Source organism: Garra rufa, chromosome 18, assembly GCF_049309525.1.
Source record: "Garra rufa chromosome 18, GarRuf1.0, whole genome shotgun sequence".
In the NCBI taxonomy this organism is placed as follows: domain Eukaryota; kingdom Metazoa; phylum Chordata; class Actinopteri; order Cypriniformes; family Cyprinidae; genus Garra; species Garra rufa.
This window is the reverse complement of record NC_133378.1, coordinates 18,922,852-18,941,012: the sequence shown is the minus strand read 5'-3', so window position 1 is coordinate 18,941,012 and position 18,161 is coordinate 18,922,852. Positions and strand designations below refer to the sequence as shown.

The 18,161-nt window shown below is 36.5% G+C and overlaps 2 protein-coding genes across 2 annotated transcripts; both read left to right on the top strand.

Annotated features, from left to right (window-relative positions):
- The first annotated feature begins 930 nt into the window (after nt 1-930).
- Nucleotides 931-3,785, top strand: ssr4 (signal sequence receptor, delta). Its single transcript, XM_073823558.1, has 6 exons — nt 931-1,088; nt 1,343-1,461; nt 1,543-1,617; nt 2,800-2,889; nt 3,150-3,215; nt 3,306-3,785. Exons 1-6 carry the CDS (start codon nt 1,037-1,039, stop codon nt 3,408-3,410), a joined length of 507 nt encoding a protein of 168 aa, XP_073679659.1. The 5' UTR covers nt 931-1,036; the 3' UTR covers nt 3,411-3,785.
- A 2,867-nt stretch (nt 3,786-6,652) lies between these two features.
- sephs3 (selenophosphate synthetase 3) lies at nt 6,653-14,884 on the top strand. The gene is made up of 8 exons (XM_073822938.1): nt 6,653-7,077; nt 8,538-8,641; nt 8,723-8,830; nt 9,498-9,652; nt 9,808-9,898; nt 10,073-10,172; nt 11,365-11,577; nt 12,670-14,884. Exons 1-8 carry the CDS (start codon nt 6,774-6,776, stop codon nt 12,942-12,944), a joined length of 1,350 nt encoding a protein of 449 aa, XP_073679039.1. The 5' UTR covers nt 6,653-6,773; the 3' UTR covers nt 12,945-14,884.
- The last annotated feature ends 3,277 nt before the right edge of the window (nt 14,885-18,161 follow it).

The following is an 18,161-nucleotide window of genomic DNA, read 5'->3' as shown; positions in this document are numbered from 1 at the left end:
ACTCACAATTTTGCCCAAAAACACAGCCATGAATAAAGAGTGGTACCAAAACACCCTCCAACAGCAACTTCTTCCAACAATCCAACAACAGTTTGGTGAAGAACAATGCATTTTCCAGCACGATGGAGCACCGTGCCATAAGGCAAAAGTGATAACTAAGTGGTTCAGGGACCAAAACGTTGACATTTTGGGTCCATGGCCTGGAAACTCCCCAGATCTTAAAACTTGTGGTCAATCCTCAAGAGGCGGGTGGACAAACAAAAACCCACTAATTCTGACAAACTCCAAGAAGTGATTATGAAAGAATGGGTTGCTATCAGTCAGGATTTGGCCCAGAAGTTGATTGAGAGCATGCCCAGTCGAATTGCAGAGATCCTGAAAAAGAAGGGCCAACACTGCAAATACTGACTCTTTGCATAAATGTCATGTAATTGTCGATAAAAGCCTTTGAAAAGTATGAAGTGCTTGTAATTATATTTCAGTACATCACAGAAACAACTGAAACAAAGATCTAAAAGCAGTTGAGCAGCAAACTTTGTGAAAACTAATATTTGTGTCATTCTCAAAACTTTTGGCCACGACTGTACACACACACACACACACACACACACGCACACGCACACGCACACACACACACACACACACACACACACACACACACATGTAAACACAAACTTTAGATGTGATTAATCGATTTGACAGCACTAAACTATTAATCACCAAACACATGAGTTATTCTTTAAAAACAATAACTTAATTAAAACTGAAAAATAAGGTAGATACTAATATTTATAATCACTCATGGAAATTAAAAGCTTCCCAAGGCCCCCTAGTGGCTCGTGTCCGCCTCTAATCTAGACAACATTACTGCAATACCGGCGGCTTTCACCAGAGGCTGCACTACACGTGCTATCATACACGTCATTCTTCCGTTGAGGTGACGTGTCTGTCTGTGTTTCATTGGGTGAACGCTAGTGCTGGTCTTTTTCCTCAGGTTTGAGTGAGTAGAGGTGGATTCGACTGCCCAGGGATCAACATGATGCGATTTATTACAGCTATTTTGGCTCTTTCTCTGAGCCTTTGTGCAGGTAACTTGCCATTTTGTTTCAATTAACGTTATATAGCTCCATTCATTTACGGCTTTCAGTCTTTTCGCCAAACATCAGATAGGCTAACAACGACAAGTCTCAGACTACACTGAATTGGTTCCGTTTTTATCACCATTACCTATTACAAAACTTCATAGTTTACTTTAATGAAATCAACGACCAACGTTAAGTCGTAGCTTGTTATTCGTAAGGATTGTATCAGTGTTAATGTGACCGGTGTTTTCTCTCCTCAGCTGAGACTTGCACAGACCCAGTCATTTCTCCGTCTTCATACACGACGACAGACGCGCTCATCTCCTCCGAGACCGTGTTCATCGTTGAGTTGAGTCTGGCGTGTGCAAACGGAGCTCAGGTGAGTGGACTTACGGTTACATATAAGCACGTTTTATTAATACAGAAATGTGGACTGACCAGACTTGTGTTGTGTGTTTAGAGTGTTGCCCTGTACGCAGACGTCAATGGCAAGCAGTTTCCTGTGACCAGAGGCCAAGATGTTGGCAAATACCAGGTAAGGTTACTGAAAATTTAAAGTGATAGTTAACCCAAAATAAAAGTTCTGTCATAGTTTACTACTTGTTCCAAACCTGTTTGAGTTTCTTTCGTCTGCTGAACACATAAGAAGATATTTTGAGTAATATTGGTAACCAAACCGTTGATGGCAGCTGCTGACTTCCATTAATTTTTTCCCATACTATTCAAGGTGGCTACCTTCAACTGTATTAGTACCAGGATTTTTTAGAATATCTTGTTAAATTTATACAGGTTTGGAACAACTTGAGGGTAATTTATATGACAGAATTTTCATTTATGTGTGAACTATCCCTTTAAAGGATTACTCCACTTCAAAAATAAAAATTTCCTGATAATTTACCCACCCCCATGTCATCCAAGATGTTCGTGTCTTTCTTTCATCAGTCGCAAAGAAATTAAGGTTTTTGAGGAATACATTCCAGGATTTTTCTCCATGTAGTGGACTTCAATGGTGCTCAACGGATCAGAGGTTAAAAATGCAGTTTCAGTGCAGCTTCACAATCCCAGCCGAGGAATGAGAGTCTTATTTAGTGAAACAATCGGTTATTTTCTAAAAAAAAATGTATAAGTTATGTACTTTTTAACCTCAATTGAAAAATTTCCATCTTATCTTCTCCTCCAACTTTTTACTAAAAATTACTACATAGCTGCATAAGTACCAACCCAGTGTTTACAAAGTAAATGGGTCGGGTCAAACACCCTTTACAAAAAAGCTCAAATGTGACGTAGAACAATTTTGAAGTTGGAGGAAAAAATTAGATGGGAGTTTTCCGACACTGTATTGAACCAGAATGTGCATCACAGAGCATTTGTGGTTAACAAGTGTATAAATTCGTTTTTTAAAGAAAATGACAGATCGTTTCGCTAGATTAGACCCTTATTCCTCAGCTGGGATCGTTTAGAGCCTTTTAAAGCTGCACTGAAACTGCATTTTTAACTTTTAATCCATTGAGCACCATTGAAGTCCACTATATGGGGGGAAAAATCCTAGAATGTTTTTCATTAAAAAAAATAAAAATAATTCTTTGCGACTGAAGAAAGACAGACATGAATATCTTGGATGAACATGGGGTGAGTAAATTAAGGTCTTCTAACAAAATCGTACATGAAAGATTCCTCTGCATATGACAAACTGTTCCATCTATTTATTTTTGTCCAGGTCTCATGGAGTGTTCCCCATAAGCAGGCCAGCTCAGGCACATATCAGGTCAAATTCTTTGATGAGGAGTCTTACAGTACCCTAAGAAAGGTTGGTAAAATTAAAGAATGATTGGGTTAATTCCCCTTTAAATCAAACTTGTCGTCATTTGCTCACTCAAACCTGTATGACTTGCTTCTGTGGAGCATAAAAGATGATATTGTGAAGAATGTCTTTTAACTTAATAAGCACAGACAATACAGTGCGAGTACATGTTTGGAATGGCTTGAGGGTCAGTAAATAATGGCATTTTTTTAACATACTTGAGGCTGTATATTCAATGGTGCTAATGAAAATGTTCATGCTTTCAGGCTCAGAGAAACAACGAAGATGTTGATGACATCAAGCCTTTGTTTTCTGTCAATGTTGATCACAGGGTAAATACTAATCTTCATTGTCTACTGCTTGTTTGCTTTTTTATGATTTGTCTCTGTATGTTTATTTATGAGTGTATTTCTGAATTGCAGGGTGCATGGAATGGTCCCTGGGTGTCCACGGAGGTCTTGGCTGCTCTGATTGGCATTTTGGTCTACTACCTGGCCTACAGCACCAAAAGTGCAATCCAGGCTTGAGATGAGAAGAAACGTTCATTGTAAAGCATACTGTTCAAACTGGTCTTCAGGCATTCCCTATTCTGACAGTTAATATGCAGATTTTAGTGCCATTGACACCTGGCTAAAACAGGCTAAGACTGGTTTGTTGTTGAGCTTGAGTAAAGTATCAATACGGACATTCATTATAACAGCCAAAGCTGGTGTTATGTTTATTTTTTAACTCAAATTTAAGAATTACAATTTTTTTCATTTGTGCTATTAATATTATTCCTCAACAAAGAGTGAGGTGATTTATCTGTGACTTATCATCATCATAGTCCACTTCTGTATTGTAAAATGTCCCAAATATCGATGAAATTCATTGAATATGGGAATAAACAACTTTTCAAAGTTTTCCTGACTCTTTTTATTATTTACACACACACACAGGCATTCAAAAGTTTGGGATTAATAAGATTTTTAATGTTTTTCTAAAACTTTTTTGTTCATCAAGGCTGTTTATTTGATCTGTATAGAATAAATTTCTGTGATCAAAGCTGAATTTTCAGCATCATTACTCCAGTCTTCAGTGTCACATGATCCTTCAGAAATCATTCTAATATGCTGATTTATTATCAATGTTGGAAACAATTGTGCTGCTTAATAAATATATATATATATATATATATATATATATTTATTATTATTATTTTTTTGGACGCTGTGATACTTTTTTAGGATCCTTTGATGAATAAAACATTAAAAAGAACAGCATTTATTTAAAATAGAAATCTTTTGTTACAATACACATTACCGTTCAAAGTTTGGGATCAATCTTTTTTTTTTTTCTTTTAAAGAAATTAATACTTCTATTCAGCAAGGATGTTAAATTGATAAAAAAGTGATAGGAAAGACATAATTTTAGAAAACATTTCTATTTTGAATAAATACAATTCTTTTTAATTTTTCATTCAAAAAATCCTGAAAAAAGTATCACAGATTCCAAAATACTATGATAAATCAGCATATTACAATAATTTCTAAAGAACCATGTAAAACTGAAGACTGGAGTAAAGAATAAATTATATTTTAAAATATATTAACAGAAAACTTACTTTAATTTGCAAAAATATTACTTTTTTCTGTATTTTTGATAAAATAAATGGAACTTAGAAGAGACTTCTTAAAAAAAAAAAAAAAATCATATATATATATATATATATATATATATATATATACAGTTGCAATCAAAATTATTCAACCCCTTTGACCTGCAAGACATTTTGCTGCAGAGAACAAAATTTTGTGAAAACAATTTAACAAAGGCATCAGTAAACTATTAAAGAAAGTTTATTAATACACATTTGAGTAATTCTGAGAACGTAAGTTGATGAATAATGAAAAAAAATCGAACTGGCTCTAAACATTTATGTTCAAAATTATTCAACCCCTGAAAGTAAATTTGGTGTAGAATCTTTTATTCTTTAAAACCACCAATAAACACTGCCTGGAAGTACTTAGATGCTTCTGTCACCTTTCTGCTGCAATCTTGGGCCATTCCTCACCTGAAAAAGCTTTCAGATCACTGATAATCTTTGGTTTTTACTTTTCCACTGCTTGCTTCAAATTCAACCATGTATTTTCAATGAGAATTAAATCTGGAAACTGAACAGGCCACTTAAAAACATTCTATGACAGATTCCTAAACCAAGCTTAAGTAGATTTGAACATATACTTTAGGATGATTGTCCTGCAGGAAAGTCCATTGATTATTAGCTTCAGACTTTGCACAAAAGGCATCACAATGTTTGCCAAAATGGTCTGATACTTTAATAAATCAGTGATATCCTTTGTATGGTCATGTTTTCATTGATTATTAGCTTCAGACTTTGCACAAAAGGGATCACAATGTTTGCCAAAATGGTCTGATACTTTAATAAATCAATGATATCCTTTGTATGGTCATGTTTTCTACTTCCTGCTATAGTAGAACAACCCCATAACAGGACTGGCCCACCTCCATGTTTGATGATGGAGATGGTGTTCTTCTGCTTATAAGCTTGGTCTTTTTTGCACCAGACATACTGCTGATCCATACATCCAAAAAGTTCCAGTTTGGTCACATCACTCCATAAAACATTCTTTCAGAACTCCACAGGTCTATCCAAATGAATTTTGGCATGTTCAAGTCAGCCTTTTTGTTCTTCTTGGTCAAGAGTGGTATTCAGCAAGATTCCTCAACATGAAGACCATACTTGTCTAGTGTTTATCTTATTCACAGCATTGAAATATTTTTCCTCCTTTCGTCGGGTCATCTTGCAAGTCTTTGGCTGTATTGCAAGTTTTTCTCAGTTGATCTGATCAAATATTTTATGATATTGTGCTTTTTTTTCAACAGCCTCAAAGGTTTTCTGGTTCAACACACATTAATCTAAGGAATACGGCTGCCAGTTGTGTCTTATAGGGACATGTAATGTCTTAGAAATCTTCATGTAGTTTTAGACTTTCTAATAGAGCAAACCATTTCTTCTCTATTGATTTTGTGTGAGCTTTGATGACTTTACAATATTTGCTACTCACCTTCAGCACACGAATGGGCTAAGAGTATACTATGTGTAACACCCCAAGCTAATTCCATTTTTAATAAGTTTGTAAAGGCTTAAGACAATTTTGTAACTTCCCGTAAAAATAATTGTCTTAAAACAGCAATGTTGAATAGGGGTTGAATAATTCTGACATAGCTGTGTTATTAAAAAATCCTATAACTCAAAAACATTACATTATATATTGACATTATCACTTTTAATATGCCAGAAAACTGATGTAGATGCAATTTAGTCCTGGATCTTCAGGAAGAGACAAAATCATTTGTAAAGTACTGCAGTTTTTACTTCCTCAAAAACATATAAATGACTGCAAATAGTGAAATATATATATATATATATATATACACATATATATATACACAGTCCATTATATATATTTTCATATTTGCATGTGCACAACCGTCTCATACACCTTTATGGCAGAACCACAATAAGCGGAGCAGACTATGCGGTTTATATTTTAAAGGGGGGTTTACGTGTGACCAGCAAATGTAAAACATGCTAGACGTAGTTAGGTTTAATTGAAGATTAATTTTCTTACACTATTAGTGGGAGTTTAATTGTATTCTGGCAGTTAACTGTTAGTAAGCGATGAACTTTCTAACTTGAGTTATATAGTGACTTGCAGCTCCCCCTGTGCAAGGTGAGATGGTTTAGTCCGCAAGCGCGCCTCGTCCATACTCGCTTCTATGACCAAGCGTGTAGATAAAACAGCCATTTATCCCGTGAAACGACTCTCTTTCACTTCCCCGTGTTTCACTATCTGAATGAGGGATAAATAAAATTCAGTGTAGCCATGTCAGTTTCCGAGCCACCGTCAGTGGACTCTGGCGGAGCGAGAGGGTATGGAGTCTTTTACCCAGCTGGATACCAGCCGTTGAACCCGGAGGAGCACGGCCTAGACCGCGGCTTCCGACTCACGGCCTTTTCCGATCTGAAAGGATGAGGGTGTAAAGTCCCGCAGGAGACTCTGCTCAAACTCCTGCAGGGACTAGAGCCTGACCGTTCGCCCGGAGAGGACGGCGGTTCGGGGACGGGGGTTGGAAACGAGACCAATGAATTTGGACAACTAGTTTCAGTTGCTCATGGTCCTCGACTAGGTAAAGTATGAGCCGCGCGCTGACCTGTCACACTATCGCTGTCAAACAGCGAGCACTGAATCGTGAGTCTATCGTTCTTTTGAGTCGAATCTTTTCAGTGAATCGCTTGAACCGTTCAAAAAATCAACAATTGAAGTCAGAAACTGTGAGCTATTAATGGTAACAGTAACGTTAGGTGTATTTGGAGGGAACCAAAGATTTGAATGATAGGATGAAAAGAAATTTAAATTAAATAGTAATTAAATAATTTTAAAGTTATTTGGGAATAAAGCATATTAGAAATGTATTTCTGACTTGATTATGTGATAGACTTAACAAACAGCATTATTAATAAGCAGTAGTATGTTGACTACTTATGGCTTTATTGTGAAATAAAAAAATAGCACTGAATCGATTTTGTGAACCGGTTCTTGGAAACGAACTGTTCAAAAGAACCGAGTCGCGCAAACAAGCCATTATTTCTGTCAAACAAAAATAACGACAACCCTTAGTCAAGTCTGACAGCAATTTGTTAGTTAACCAATCTGTTTTGCAAAGAAATGCTTGTTTATTGCAACGTTTTTGCTGTAAAGTTGCCAAAATAGAAACTAACCGTTTCGTTTCCTTTATCAATTCTTTAGGATAACTATTATATGGTCATATAATTTTAATACGTTATTAAGAGTGCTATGTTGTCGTCTATTTATATATCACACAGAACTGCAAAGTGCTGTTGTTTATAAGTCTTGGTCTCAAAGAATCACATATCTGTGTTAACTAAACTCTTTGTTTAACCTTTGGCTTATCCTGTTAATTAAAAACTGCTAGGAAGTATAAAGCAAGCATTTGAAAGAGGACTATGGACTATGGACCATGAACTATGGACCCAGGCTATAAATGAATGCTTTCCACTGAAAACTAGATCATGTAATCCTGCAAAATGCCTCTTTTGCCAAATTAATTGTTTTATAAAGCTTCAAGTTACTATAATGTGAGCCTGGACCACAAAATCAGTCAATTTTCTGAAAAAAAAAAAAAAAAAAGAGCTGAATAAATGAACTTTCCACTGATGTATGGTTTGTTTAGGATAGGACAATATTTGGCTAAGATTTGAAAATCTAGAATCTGAGGGTGCAAAAGGAAATTTCACAATACTGAGAAAATCGCCTTTAAAGTTGTCCAAATTAAGTTCTAAGCATTGCATATTGCTAATCAAAAATTAAGTTCTGATATATTCATGGGAGGAAATTTACACAATATCTTAATGGAACATACTTAATATCCTATTGATTTTTGGCATAAAAGAAAAATCGATCATTTTAACCCATACAGTGTGTTTTTGGCTATTGCTTACTTAAGACTTGTTTTGTGGTCCAGGGTCACATATTATATGATTAGTCAAAGCATCTTTATATGCATGCACATTGTGCATGAAATTGCAGAGGGTGGATAATAATAATATGTTTTTTTCTTGGCTTAAGGTATTGGAATGGACTCATGTGTAATCCCTCTGAGGCATGGAGGTCTTTCCCTGGTCCAAACCACAGATTTCTTCTATCCTTTAGTGGAGGATCCCTACATGATGGTGGGTGATCTCTATTAAAATTTTAGAGATAATTGGTATGGAACTTACAAATAAGTGGTACTCACATTCATTTGTTTATAGGGACGAATTGCCTGTGCAAATGTTCTGAGTGATCTGTACGCCATGGGCATCACAGAGTGTGACAACATGCTCATGCTTCTCAGCGTCAGTCAGAAGATGAATGAGAAGGTGAGCTGGGATTTATTTTTCATTCAGATGTTTACTATATGAGCCATTCTACAGAACTGGTGCAAACTGCTGTCCCACAACCAAAAAAACAAATTTAAAAAGCATTTAAGTATTCAAATCTTAGATGTTTACTAAGATCCTTCAATTATCTATTAAAACCCGCAATGATATTTAAAATATTTGTACGCGTAATATATATAAAATCATAATTTATTGGGTATTTTCAACTGGGAGTTGGCTGTCCTGAACCCTAACCCCTAAATTTCAACTTATGAAAATAATATTTTCATCATTGTTTCGGTAGTGACAAAAGGGAACACATAATCCTTATATTTGGGAAAAATAAACCAAATTTTAGCACACTTACGCAATGTTTGTGTTTTTTAGTAGTGTTTTAGTATGAGTTAAAATTCTTAAATTCTTAATGGGATGTGACCGAAAACTTCTAGATTTAGAATTACTAGAAATGTGTACCTTGGATATTATGCATACATTTACATACATACATTTTTTTTGGTAAAAGCTTTTTTTTTTTCCCAAGATGTTTTCAACTCTGTCTTTGGACCAATTCTGTATAATGGCCCATATATGCATGAGGTTTTCATGGATTCAGAATGCTGAGTGTGAAATGGTTAATTTTGTTTGTACTGTGCTTTTGTTCTCTCAGGAGAGAGATCAGGTGATGCCTTTAATTATGAAGGGCTTCCGTGATGCAGCAGAGGAGGCCGGGACTTCAGTAACCGGGGGACAAACCGTTGTTAATCCCTGGATCATCGTCGGGGGCGTGGCCTCTGTGGTGTGCCAGCCTAATGATTTCATCATGTGAGTGTCTCTATTTGCTCTCATGAATCAAAGGACTGCGTGTATTTACACTTTTGGTTGTGAATGATCCAATTTTTCCTTAACGAACGTTTATCAAGTGAATATTTACTGTGTGACATTGTTGTAAATGCTCACGTGTTTGTGTATGTGTGCAGGCCTGACAGTGCTGTACCTGGAGATGTGTTAGTTCTCACTAAACCTCTGGGAACTCAAGTAGCAGTAAATGCACATCAGTGGCTGGAAATAGTGAGTACCGCTGTGTATTAGCATCAAATATGACTGATTGTTTGTGTGCCACTTTGCCCTCTTTTTGTGTAGACGTTATGAAGAGATGATAACTTGGCATGTTTGTATCACTTCTCTGTAATCTCATCTCACTTCTCTCTGTATCTCTTTTACCTTTATGCTTAATTTCTTTAGCCTGAGAAATGGAACAAGATAAAGTTGGTGATATCCAGGGAGGAGGTGGAGCAAGCTTATCAGGAGGCTATGCTCAATATGGCCACCCTCAATCGCACTGGTATGTCAACAATAGGGCTAATATTCAGTACACACACAACCTAGTTTTGCAACTTTGTAGTAGTTCAAATGGCCTGTATTTACTTTTCAAGAGGTGAGAAAAAGAAAGGGGGAAAAATTGTACAAGACCCCTTTAGGTAAACAGTAGTCAACATTTGAAGTGGATCAAAAAAGTTCACCAAAGTTGTCCTAGGTTAAAAAATGGGTATTGTTTTTGTTTTAGGACAACTTTGATTAAAGGTTTTGATCCACTTCAAATGTTGACTACTGTATATACACTACCATTCAAAAGTTTGGGGTCGGTAAGATTATTTAGAAATACTTTTTGATCAATGAATGCAGCCTCGGTGAACATAAGAGTTTTCAAAAACAGAAAAATGCACACTTCAAACTTTTAAATGGTTGAGTATAAGGTCGTTTTTAAGCAGTTTAAAGGATTAGTTCACTTCCAGAATTAAAATTTCCTGATAATTTACTCACCTCCATGTCATCCAAGATGTTCATGTCATTCTTTCTTCAGTCAAAACGAAATTAAGGTTTCTGAGGAAAACATTCCAGGTGTTTCCTCCATATAGTGGACTTCAGTGGGAGCCAATGGGTTAAAGGTCCAAAGTGCAGTTTAAATACAGCTTCAAAGGGCTCTACACAATCCCTGCTGAGGAATAAGGGTCTTATCTAGTGAAACGATCTATCATTTTCTGGGGGAAAAAAATCTATACTTTTTAACCACAAATGCTCATCTTGCACTAGCTCTGCGATGCGTGTCCACAACTTCACGTATTGCGTAATCATGTTGAAAAGGTCACACATGGTTAGTTCTTCATCTGTGTGAACTTTCCAACATGATTACATAATGTCAAGTCAAGCTAATACAAGACAAACATTTGTGGTTATATAAGTATATACATTTAGATTTTTATTTTTTATAAAATGACATTATTTTGCTAGATAAGACCCTTATTCCTCCTATTAAAGTCCACTATATGGAGAAAAATCCTGCAATGTTTTCCTCAAAACCTTAATTTGAAGAAACCTCTTGAATGACATGGGGGGGGGGGGGGGGGGTCAATAAATTATCAGAAAAGTGTTTTTTTTTTTTTTTTTTGAAAGTGCAGCAATCCAAGTAATTTAAGCTGAATACAACAGGTTTTATATTGTTTGCAAATGTTTATTTTTTTTCTTTCTCTCTCCAGCTGCTGCCTTAATGCACAAATTTAATGCACACGCTGCCACGGACATCACAGGCTTTGGGATCATAGGTCACGCACGGAATCTCGCCCAGCAGCAGAAAAATGACGTTGCCTTTGTCATTCACAACCTTCCCATCATCTCCAAAATGGCCGCAATCAGCAAAGCTGGTGGCAACCTGTTTGGGCTTTTGCAGGGCACCTCCTCTGAAACATCAGGTGAGAGTCACACCTCGATGCACTAACACAATTGTGAACCAATAATGATTGTTAGTATGTACCTTTGAAAGTACACTGAAGCTTGAAAGTGAAGTGCCTTAACGTAATTAGTTTTGAATTATTTCAAATATTTTAACAAAACTTTAAAATGAGCACTACTCATTCGTCGGCCTCCCTGCACCATCCCAACTGACGATCTTAAAGTGAAAACCTTTTGTTAAATTACTTTTAATAGACAAGGATTTTTTTATACATATTATTAATAGGAATGAATTAACCAAAAATTAAAGGAAATGAATCACTGAACAGCCTAAATATATAAAAAATATAGTAGACTAACAATGTCAATACTCATATTTTTTTGGTTAAATTTTAATAAAAATAAAAAAACCTGTGGAGGACCTTGAATATAAAGTTTTGTCATATTAAAGGCCAAAAATGAAAATACTGTCATTAATTACTCACCCTCATGTCGTTCCAAACACGTAAGACCTTTGTTCATCTTTGGAGCACAAACTAAGATATTTCTGATGAAATCCAAAAGCTTTCTGATTCTTCACAGACAGGAACGCAACTGACACATTCAAGCCCCAGAAAGGTACTAAGGATATCAATGAAATAGTCCATGTGACATCAGTGGTTCAACCTTAATTTTATGAAGCTATGACAATACTTTTTTGTGTGCAGAGTAAACAAGAACAATGGCTTTGTTCAACAATTTCTTCTCTTCCATTTCAGTCTTCGACGGGCGTCCATGAAAGTTACTTTTCTTTTCTTTGCACACAAAATGTTTTCTTATAAAATTAAGGTTGAACCACATCTCTGGGCCTTGAACATGGTAGTTGCATTGCTGCCTATGCAGGGTCATAAAGCTCTTGGATTTCATCAAAAATATCCTAATTTGTGTTGAAAGGTCTTATGGGTTTAAGATGACATGAGGTTAAGTAATTAATGACAGAATTTAAATTTAAGTGAACTAACCATTTAACATTAATGAATAATCAATCAACGGTTTGTGAAAATGGACATTCCTGATCAGTAGAGATTTCTACAGGCTCTTAGGTAGATAAATCTTTTTCCTGCCTCTCTCAGGTGGTCTGTTGATCTGCTTGCCACGGGAACAGGCAGCCCGGTTTTGTGCCGAGATGAAATCCAGTCGTGTGGGTTTGTCGGGAGCAGTGGGGCAGGACGGAGGGGCGGGCGATGGGCAACAGGCTTGGATCATTGGCATCGTGGAGAAGGGCAATCGTTGCGCCCGCATCATCGACAAACCTCGGATCATCGAGGTCCCGTACCGTGGCTCTGTGGTCAGCGCACAGGAGGGAAGCAACAATAATGCCAGTCCTCCTGAGGTGCAGCTGACATAACAACTCCACAGCGCCACGGAGGGTCTCTCAGTGATCATCATTCTTTACCCCTGACCCTTACTATGATAGAATTGAGTGTGTGTGGCCATAACAGACCTGGTGTTTGTGTGAAGGACAGAGTATGCGCGGTTACTCCTGCTGTCCATTTCCTCCCCCTGTTCAACCAAAGGGTTGAGAGCAACAGACCAAAAATGTTTTGATTTTCCTGGTGGGAGATGGAATGGACAACAAGCAAACATATTTTCATCTCTCATCCTCCATCTCATTCTTTCAAACACACACACACCTCCACTTTGTTTCCCTTTTTTCCAGATTGAGCTGTTTTTCAATGTGTACCAGCTGTTCTTTAAAAGAATAGTTCACCCAAACATGAAAAGCTGAGTTTTTTTACCCTCATGTTGCTGAAAGCCTGTAGCCTGAACACCGCTACTTTTTATAAACAACTGATCATAATGACTATGTCTGTTAAAAACATCACGAAAGTGGTCCTTCTGCACTATATCCCACGTATTTGAAGCCACACTTTTTTAAAAAGTAATTTTTTACCCTATATTTGATTTAATTTTCTAGCACACATATCTAAACCAATCTTAAATCAAGAAAAATTTACCTGAGAGGCAAATTTGACATCTTGTTTCTGAAAGATGTAAGTTTAAACTCACTTTTTTCCTTCAGAAAACAAACATAAAATCTGATCTTTATGCTTCTCAAGTAAATGTTGAACTGAAATGAAAAAAAAAAAATGCTAAGAAAGTCACGTTTTGCTATCAGCTGACAAATTTGTTAAAATTTGTTATTGGTTAACCCAAGTAGCAGATCAAGTAAGTGGGTAATTATTATTATATGGAAAAGTGCTCTTGTTTCATGTTCCTCTGAACAGAACAACAACATATGAGTTTAGAATAGCGTGAGGTTAATTAAATAATGAGATAAAATTTACATTTTTGGGTGAACTACTCAGTTTGACCAAAAACATTTTTTGGGGACTTTTTTTTTCTGTAAAACTAAGTTTAAACCTTATACAGAGCTTAATTTGTTCTGCTTTTTGAGTTGGTGGCTTTAAGAACTCACATTAAAATGAAGCCGGGCTTACTGAGAAAACATTCCAACGAGTTCCTGATCAGTCAAAAGCTTTGAATAGCAATGATCCTAAAATGACAATCAAAAATGTTTTCTTTTAAGCCATCTGACAGATGTGTCAAAGCTAGACACAATGTCACACTAATGTATCCTGGGGCCTGAATAATCATAACCGTTGGTTTAATTAATATGTTTAATGCTACAATCAATATTTATTTTGTGTCAAATGCAATTGTCCAAATTTCAAGTGTTTTTAGATGATATTGATCTTGAACGCTCCGTATAAGTCTGAAGCTTCCACCTGTTTTAATAGGACATCTTTGTGACGTTGACATATGCCTGGTAAAATGAGGTGAATGTTCTCTCTTGTGGTTTGTTTTCCTGAATAGAGTGACCTTACACTGGTTAGATTAGGTTAGACTGTTTTTTCATTCATTAGAATGTATACAAAATGTGTCATGGTTTTAGAGGCAGCAGTTAATTCTGAATGATTGTGTCGAAATATGGGTGATGTGCATCGTAAATTTGTTTTCTTCTCTCATTCACTGTTGATTTTGAGAAGATAAGGTAGTCTGGATCTCCCTCTTGTATTTGAGAAAGGGTTGAGCAGCTTTCTCTGGTCCAGCGGGTGAGACCAGAATGCCTGTTGCGCCAATTGAATGGCTGGGACAGAACAGCAGTGTCTACAGTCCTCTTTATGACACCTCTCTCTTTAACCCCAGCTCATGGGACGGGTGAGGTTGATGTTAGAAAGGAAAGGATAGGCTGATCTGCCATGTTCATTCACTTGATGCTGGTTTTGTCATTGCAGTTTTCATCCATTTCATATTGCAGCTTAATAAACCTGGAATTTCTCTAAACTGACTCTATTATTTATTGTTTCAAGTCTGTGTTGAGTCTAAATGTGTTGCACATGGTTCACCACCATGTGTCAGCAGAGCGCAAGGTTGTAAGTTGGAAGCCGCAAAAAAACCATTTTGCTCCGTTTTCTTCATGCATTGGCTTGTCTCAGCATAACATGCTGCTTTAGTTTAGCCCTTTTTAACCTCAGATGCAGTAATTGACAACTAAATCGACTATTTGATAAACAATGCATTTTTTGAGCATATGGCAATTGTTTTTTGAGGGGAAACTGACAAGGAACGAATGAACATAGTGGTCATAAATGTGCATGATCAGAAACAGATTTGTTCATCTTCTGCCAATGGACAGATGTAGGCTGAAGCATTTATGATTTTTGATAAAAATCTAAAATAGTATGAACGATTTGTTTGTTTGTTTGCTTGTTTTACTGGAAAGATTTGTACTTTTCTTAAGTGGAAAGTTTTTCCTGGAAAGCTTTTTGTGTAGGTTCACACAGAAAAGTTTAGTCCTGAGAAGTGCATTTGTATTTGTCACCTCATGCACTCCAGAAAACCTTCTAAATCTTGACGTCTCCAAATATTTGGTCAGCTTATGTGTCCATAAAGGGTAGAAAAACTCTTTAATTTTCCTTTTGTCATCTCTTCCTCAAAATAATAAGAGTCTGTTCCAATACTGTTCCAGTATGTGTATCAGCGCAATATGAGAATATATAGGAATTTGTGCAGGCGGACTTCTTCCATCTCTACGCCACCCTTGTTTTCTCCTTTAGGTTTTGTCCTTTATTCTTGTTCTCCTTTTCCACTGTCCTTGCCTGAATCTTAGACCATTATAGATCATCATCTGTCTTTTTATTGACCTAAAACATTTTGTTTACCAGCTCTTCTACCGCTATCTGGTTTGTTTTTGATTAGCAGAGAAAGAGATTCATAATTGCACACGGTTTGCATATTTAGTTTTTCCTTCGCACATTCCGCAACCCCCCCCCCCCCCTTTCTCTTTCATAAAGTCCTTTTTAGTGCAGAGTCTGATCTCAGCGAGGAAATAGTTTAACAGCTTGTGATTCCACTCATTTTCTGTTCACAGACCCTCACACCATGCCCAGTCTAAACCTGTTCTCCAGAACCTTTGCTGGACCAGTTATTGCGCTGTGTTAATGCCCCCTTTACAGCAAAGTAATTGTTTGTTTGTGCATCAGATAACGCATAAGGGTCATTGTCGTCACTGGTTATTACATTTTTGTGTGTTGATTGGGGCTGGTATATTGATTTTGAAAGCTCCCCTGCTGTTGATTCTATGCAATCACTGCTAAATCATCAGCCTCGCAGCAAAACAGATATTTTCGCAGAATTGATTTAGCAATCTGTAATAAATGTTATGCAATAAAAACTTAAAGTGCTACAAAATAATGGCAAGAAACATCTTACAGCTGCATGCAAAAACAGACACACAATGGGATGAGTATAACTTTGATTGACATGACTTATGAGCTGGTTCATTTTTTTCGTAATTAAAAACATACAAAATGGCGAGTGCAGTCAGATTCGTGAATTACTAAAACGAGCCATGGTCATTTTAGCATGTTTAGTTTCGTTCAAAATTATTAAATACGTCGAAATTGAGAGATGGTAAACATTTTGATCATGATTGTGACTTTTTAATGTCATATTTAACTTGTCGCATAATTTTGTCTTTCGACCCTTCGCAAAGTTACTGTTGCTATGTTTGACAAGCCATGGTGCTCTCACGCCACACATTATATTCTCCCAAAGAGGAACAGGACAGACAAGACAGAGCAGGTTATTTTAGGTATGAAACAAAGTTTCAGCTTTCAAATTTTGTGATTTTGTAAGAAATTTAAACATTAAAAACCATGTGTGGCTCTTTAATGTGTTGTGACAGATTGCTATAACGCCTCAGTTCAAGCAGCACGTAAACCGATCATACCTTCCTCTTTACTAGTTATAGCACAAAATAACAAAAAATGAATATCAGAAGATATCTACATCATTACACATCATTTTTCAAATTCAAGTCCACTGACATTAATGGACACGTTCACTTCCAGAATAAAAAAAAAATACTGATAATTTACACACCCCTATGTCTTCCAAGATGTTCATGTCGTTCTTTCTTCAGTCAAAAAGAAATTAAAGGGGTCATCGGGTACAAAACTAACTTTTACATGTTGTTTGAACATTAATGTGTGTTGGCAGTTTGTGTACACAGCCACCCTACAATGATAAAAATCCACCCAGTGGTATTTTTTTAAATCTTTAAAAGTAATATCCCCTTTTTAAAATCAGTTCATTCTTAGTTTCTTGTTGTTGTCACAAAACACATTTTATTGACATTAGCGTCTTACCTTAGCCCCACCCTCACCGAGCTGAAGCAGTCCGAATACAATTGCCATTGTGTGACTCAGGTGCAGAGGAAGACTCTAATTGAGTGATTGAGGTGTTCTGTTGTTGTAATAATGAACACAGCAGTCGTCATTTACTACTGACATCTGAGCTGCTGCAGACGCACAGGTTTAACGTTACTTTCATTTTAAAATGGAAAGCGCCAATACCGATCTGCATATGCATCTTCGTGCGAATTGTTCCAGATGCAGCTTCACCCACAGCAGAAGTGAGTATAAGGGTTTTTTAATGCATCTTTGCAAATGGCCTTTCTTAATAATGTGCTTGTTGGCAAGTTTCGCCAATAAATGCGGCTAAATGCAGCTGGCAAAAGTAAACATAATCTCAGAGAGGGGCGGAGCAAACAGAGCTTGGTGGCATTTAAAGGGGCCATATCTTAAACTGAGCTGAAAATATGCAGAGCTGATTTTGACAAGGTAAAAGGGTGTTTTTTACACTACTATTGATAACTTTTAACCAAAGTATATTAGAGACTTTTCATTAAGACCCTAAAGAATCATATGAACTTGTGGAAAATCGGCATCCAATGACCCCTTTAAGGTTTTTAAGGAAAACATTCCAGGATTTTTCTCCATATAGTGGACTTAAATGGGGATCAGAGGGCTAAAGGTCGAAATTGCAGTTTCAGTGCAGCTTCAAAGGACTCTACACAATCCTAGCCCAGGAATAAAGGTTTTATACAGGTTTCTCACAGGTCCTTGAAATCCTTGAAAGATTGTGAATCTGAAAATTTTTTTTTCAAGGCCCTGGAAAATGACTTACACTTACATAGATACAGGTCCTTGAAAATGCTTGAATTTATTTTGTGCAAGAAGCTTTATGGAAAAAAATCCATATTATTCCCTCTGGTCCG

Excerpts from the sequence above, each read along its gene's own strand:
- ssr4 (XM_073823558.1), top strand. The coding sequence starts at position 1,037 with ATGATGCGATTTATTACAGCTATTTTGGCTCTTTCTCTGAGCCTTTGT. Across the intron at positions 1,089-1,342 it reads TTCTCTGAGCCTTTGTGCAG|CTGAGACTTGCACAGACCCA; the intron begins GTAACTTGCCAT and ends TTCTCTCCTCAG. Across the intron at positions 2,890-3,149 it reads CTTACAGTACCCTAAGAAAG|GCTCAGAGAAACAACGAAGA; the intron begins GTTGGTAAAATT and ends TCATGCTTTCAG.